The sequence below is a fragment of the Belonocnema kinseyi genome, chromosome 8, assembly GCF_010883055.1.
Source record: "Belonocnema kinseyi isolate 2016_QV_RU_SX_M_011 chromosome 8, B_treatae_v1, whole genome shotgun sequence".
Classification (NCBI taxonomy): Eukaryota; Metazoa; Arthropoda; class Insecta; order Hymenoptera; family Cynipidae; genus Belonocnema; species Belonocnema kinseyi.
In genome coordinates, this window is record NC_046664.1 from 10,397,506 (window position 1) to 10,403,225 (window position 5,720).

Consider the following 5,720-nt stretch of genomic DNA (forward strand, 5'->3'; position numbering starts at 1 on the left):
ATATTATAATATAATTATACAAATTTTCGTTAGAGACAATCAACTAGAATAGGAGTAACAAAATTTCTTGTCTCAACCAAACATATTTCTCATTCTTCTCTGAGAGTTCTTGTGCTTTTATTAGTTCCTGAAAATTTTTCTCTAAGAAAATGTGCTACAAAATTTGTTACAAAAAAAATTTGATATGCCTAGATAATTATAAATGTAAATGCAGCAACAGTATATTTATGTAGCTGAGCCTAATACGATGTTTTGCATATCTAAAGCTTATCTATTTAACAAAATACCTTGGAAATGATGATCAAGGAATCAAACAAAATTATTATTTAAAAAAAAATTATTTTAAATATTTCGAAACTAAACTTGATTCTAAAAAATACTAAAAAAGTAAGAAGTTGAAAAAATGAAAATAATACACTGAGTTTTGTACTTCTTATTTAAATTATATTTTTTTAGCTAACCTAAAACAATATTTTTTTGATTATCCATGTAGTACGTTTAGTATTTTTTCTGAATCGTTATAAGATAAGTGATGAGAAATCGTTATAAAACAAATTGACAATAACAAGGCATGAAAAGTTCAAAGGAAGCCAGTGTTGCATATTGCAGACATTTACAGTTTTTTAGAACTTTTTACATTCTCATCATTTATGATTGAGAAAGTATTAGAATTGTCGGAAATTTGACATCACACTTTTTGAATGGATCTCCACGTTTCGAGACCCCCTGATTCCGAAAATCAGGTTTTCACGATGGCGTCTGTCTGTCTGTCTGTCCGTCCGTCCGCCCATCCGTAAACACGATAACTCTCGAAAAAATCAACGAATCAAATTTATCTTTGCCACACTTCTTTTAGGTCCTAAAAGAAAGGACGAGTTCGTGAACCAGCCATTTTTGATAAAAATTCAAAAAGTGAGCGCATTTTGAAAATTTTTGAGACCACTTTTTTCTGAATTTGAAAATTCTATATACGGATATTTATAGTATTGAAAAGAACATACAATTTATCCTTATGACTTTTTTCGATCAAAACAAAATTCTCAGAGTTATAGCGTTTTCAATATTTTTTTAATCAACCGAAAATCAAAATTTGAAGCCGAAAAACGCACGATATGAAAAAAAGTCAAAAAAAGAAAAACATTTATTTTCGAAAGCTCTAAAAGATTATCATAACAAATTTTTGGATTTTCTTCAAAAATCGAAAATTCAAATTTTGATTGCACAAAAAATAATGGAAAAAAAAAATTCCATTTTGTGGACAAACTATGTAGGATACGAAAAAATATAAATTAACAAAAATGGTTATCCCAAAAAAGATTTTTGAATACCCAAGAATTTTGACTGCTAAATACTCAGATTTCAAAATATATTTAAGAAAGTTCAATCTTGAGTTTATCTGTTTTTTATTTTTCGAACTCCTTACCTTTTATCTATTATTTTTTTGAATCGTTTCATTTAATGTCCCGAGGTATTTTAAAACTATCTTTTAAGCTAGCTACATTCAAACAAATATTTCTGAATGTACATTTTTAATTTTCTAGAGATATGCAATTTGTTTCTACCGGATTATGATCAGCAGATTGTCCTTAAATGTATCAGAAAAAAAGACTTTTATCATTTCGAAATTGTTACTTAAAAATTTTTGGTTGAAAACGAGGATTTGTTAAACAGGAATTATCTTTCACGGATCAGTATTTTTGTTTAAATTAAATCTCTGAAAAAGCCAGTGTCCTCATAGCCCCAACTTGTTTTTCCAATTTAACTTCTTTTTTTAATATAAAAATAATATGAATAAACAATAAGAAATAAATTTAATAACTTACATTCCTTTGACACCTTCCACACAAGTGCATCCAACAACGCAAGGAAGAGCGTCTGCATCTTTAAGTTTATCTCCGATCTCATAAACATTATCATTTATATAGCATTTTTTCGTAGATCTCTCTTTAAGATGAGAGCAATCATATTTATGAGCACAGCAGTCCCCTAAATTTTTATAAATTGGTTTGCATCGAAGGTCTCTGTAGTATGCTAATGGTCCAGGGCATTTTGTTTTGTCGCACTCTAAAAAAAATGTTATATGAGTAACAAAAATTTTAAAAGATTATCTTGAATAGTAAATCCCAGCCTTTATTCTCAAACACCGACTAAATTTTAAAGACCTGTTTGTCTTTTTTCAATTTTATGTATTCATCCGGCACCATTACAAAATTTTTTCTGAAAATGAAATGGTATATTTAAAGATAAGTAGTTAAAAAGTGCATAATATATAACCAATCATTTTTAAGATACATAGTATTGTGGGGAAATTGTTTAAGACAATTATTATTTAAAATTTAAAAAAAAAGTTTCTAAGTAAACATATATCAATTTATTTAGGACTCTATGTAATATTTTTTAAAAGTTGTAAACATAGAAAGCATGAGAAATAGACAAATTTAATCAAATCATGCGATGATGTAACATTTTTAACTCTATTAAAACAATAAGAAGCTCACATTGAGAAATTGTTAACGTAAACTAGGCTGTTTCCATTTTCAAAATATTGCCTTCTGATTGTTTGTACAAAACTATCAAAAACAAGAATTTTTGTTATACAATGGAACAATAGGCTATAAATTAATTATGCAAATTCAGGGTCCTGATGCGGTACTTTTTAACAGAATTCTGTTTTCTAATTTTAAAATTTGTTATTGTTTTCAATTTTTCTAATTTTCCATAAAAAATTGAAATTATTAACGAGAGTGTCGATTTGTAAAAAATATATTTTCTAAAAGGTGGTGAATAAATAATGGCTCATCATATAAGAAAATGTGACGGAAGTACAAAGTTTTATCTTGTGTCAAAGGTTAATAAAAAAAAATTACCAATTCTGATAATTAAGGGTTTTTATTGATACAAATTGTTGTAAAAATGAAATAACAGAGTTTATGAAGATTAAACAATATTATTTATAGTAAGTACTAGTTTTGCAACAGTTTTAGGGGAAATTATGACATTGGTTGGCCTTGATGATTTTTTATTAACAAATGAAAACGTCTAGTTTGTAAAATATTTATCTTGGTGAATAACGTACCTTTTTGGTTAAAAAAATTAAAATATTTGATTGAAAATGCATTTATTTTGTTACAAATTATTCTTTTTGGTTGATAAATTCATTTCTTTGGGAGAAAAATTCGTCGTTTTTGGGAGATAATTTACGTTCTGCTTGAAAATTCAAGTATTATCCTAAAAATTCGATGGAAAGTTAAAATGTTTGATTTAAATTTGATTTATTTTGTTAAAAATGATTCTTTTTGGTAGAAAATTATTAAGTAAATTAATTTTATGTTGAAATTTTTTCTTTTTTAGTTTAACATTCATTTATTTTGTTTAAAAATGGTCTTTTTGGTAGAAAATGAATCTCTTTAGTTGAGATTCCATTTCTTTGGTGGAAAATCAGTTTTTAAATAAAAAATTAATTTTTTAACTAAAAATCTAACTGTACCATTTTCATACATTTAGAATTTTTGGTTGAAATTCAATTATTTCGTTAAAAATTAATTTTTTGGTTGAAGGTGCATCAGTTGACTTATGAGTCAATTTCTTTGGTAACAAATTCAACCATTTTTCTATATTATTTTTTTTTAATTTGTTCCTACCAAAAATGTAAATTTTTCTTCAAAAATTCGTCTTTGTGAAAAATTGAAAATTCAACTCTATTCTAGAAAATTCATATTTTCTGGTTTAATGTACCAATTGATTTATGGAAAATTAAAATATTTTTGGTAGAAGCATCAGCTATTCCACTTTTTGTTAAAAATTAATTTTTTTATCAAAGATTCATCCGTTTTTTTAAAATGCAACTATTTTGTTGAAAATTCCCCCTTTCTTGGTTCAAAAATAATAATTTTAACAAAAAATGTAATAATAAAATCTTTCTTTAATCAATCTTAAGTTTTTATCAGCTCTGTTGTGCACACAAACGTTATATTCTTTGACACTTTCCTTCAACCGAAACTCAATTCTTATTTCAATTATATATGTTAATTTGTCAATATTTCTTTCTGTGAGTTTTTGGAATTACTGAATCTGCATTAAGCAAAAGTGTCAAGAATGCTTTCGAGATTTTCAAAAACACACCTATTTTTCAGAGAAAGATGAAAAGTTGAGTGAAGAACTCTTCAAAAAATATTAACTTGTCTTAGCATTAAAAACACTAAAAAGTAATATTATTTACAAAACTCACCTTCATCAGCGAAAGCTGAAAGAAGAAATGTCGAACACAAAAATATCTCAAGGAGAAGACAAATTTCTCTGTGTTTAAACATGTTCACTTTTTAACACAACGCGTGCAAACTTTGTGCCAAAGTGTGCCCTAAAACCTGGTTTATATGAACAGCCAAGAAACAGGAAAGAGAGGGGACTTTAGCCAGAGAATATAGTGAGAGAAATCTTCCTTTACTGGGTTTACTTAACGGATTTTAGGCCTTCTCCGAATTCCCTGATTTTTCCTTTACTAATTTTTCATTTTCCTTGACCATTAATATTCAAATACTAGTTTTTTAACCTTGTAATACTTTTAACATATAATTTTTTATAAACGGAATATAAAAGTATTTCAGATATAAATTTAAAATGGTCAAATTTATTAATTTGTTTCAAATAAAAAAAAAGTCTTTTTTACTAGAAAATATGGTTTTTAAGAAAATACTGAAATTTTCAACAAAATTATTACATTACCTAACAAAATATATTACCAACAGAAAAATGACATAACGAATTTTCAACAAATAAAAATGTTTCGCTCAAGAAAAAAAATAAAATTTTATCTAAATTGTTGAACCTGGAAACCCAAAGAGGATTTTTCGCTACAAAAAATGAATTTTCAAACAAAAAATATTACTTCAGCAAAAAATTAATTTTTCAACAAAAAAAATATCAATCTTAGAAAAATCGGAAATTAGAAAATCGGTCACGTTCAATGAAAATAGACCAACTTTCAACAATATAGTTAATCTTTCAACCAAAGAGTTGAATATTCAAGTAAAAATATAAATCTTAAAAAAAATGATTTTTGAATTAAAGTGATTCAACAAAATCTTTCAAAAAAAAAAAGTTAAATAGTCAAGAAAATTATATATAACTATTTATGATAAAATTTATTTAATGATTTTATGATAAAAAAGATTTTAGTTGACTTTTCACGATGAAAATATAAATTTTTAACCAAGAAATAAGTTTCATGGAGAAAATTAAATTTTCAATCCAAAAAGGCGAATTTGTAACCAAAAAGGATGACTTTTTAATAAATTTGTTCAATTCTCTACCAAATAGTTGCATCTTTATATGAAGAAAATGAAATTTCTCTTACAACAGACGAATTTTTATTTTTTGTAAGTCTCGAAAAAAAGAGTTGGATTTTCATCGAGAAAAGATTCCAGTTGACTTTTCATGCTCAAAATATGAATTTTTTAACAAAAAATAAGTTTCTACGAAATAGTTAAATTTGGAACGAAACAGCAGAATTTTCAACCTTTTATTTATGCTAAACAGATGAGTTAAAAAAAGCCTTCAGCAAAAAAGTTAAATTTTCATCCGAAGAAGATTTCAGTTCCCTTTCCAACAACAAAATGAGGATTGTAAGCAATAAGTTAATTTTTTGCTTAGTAGTCGAATTTTAAATAAAAAAAGTATGATTTTTTAACAAGATTATAAAGTTTTGAACCAAAGAATTGCGT

At 25.8% G+C, this 5,720-nt stretch overlaps 1 protein-coding gene across 1 annotated transcript in view; it reads right to left on the reverse strand.

Moving 5' to 3' along the window:
• Positions 1-4,338, reverse strand: part of LOC117177996 — an 8,276-nt gene extending 3,938 nt beyond the window's left edge. The window contains exons 1-2 of the mRNA XM_033369161.1: positions 4,229-4,338; positions 1,824-2,064 (exon numbers count right to left, since the gene is read on the reverse strand). Of these exons, the coding sequence (XP_033225052.1) occupies positions 1,824-2,064; positions 4,229-4,310 (323 nt within the window). The 5' untranslated portion in view covers positions 4,311-4,338. The remainder of the gene's footprint in view (positions 1-1,823; positions 2,065-4,228) is intronic.
• Between the last annotated feature and the right edge of the window lie 1,382 nt (positions 4,339-5,720).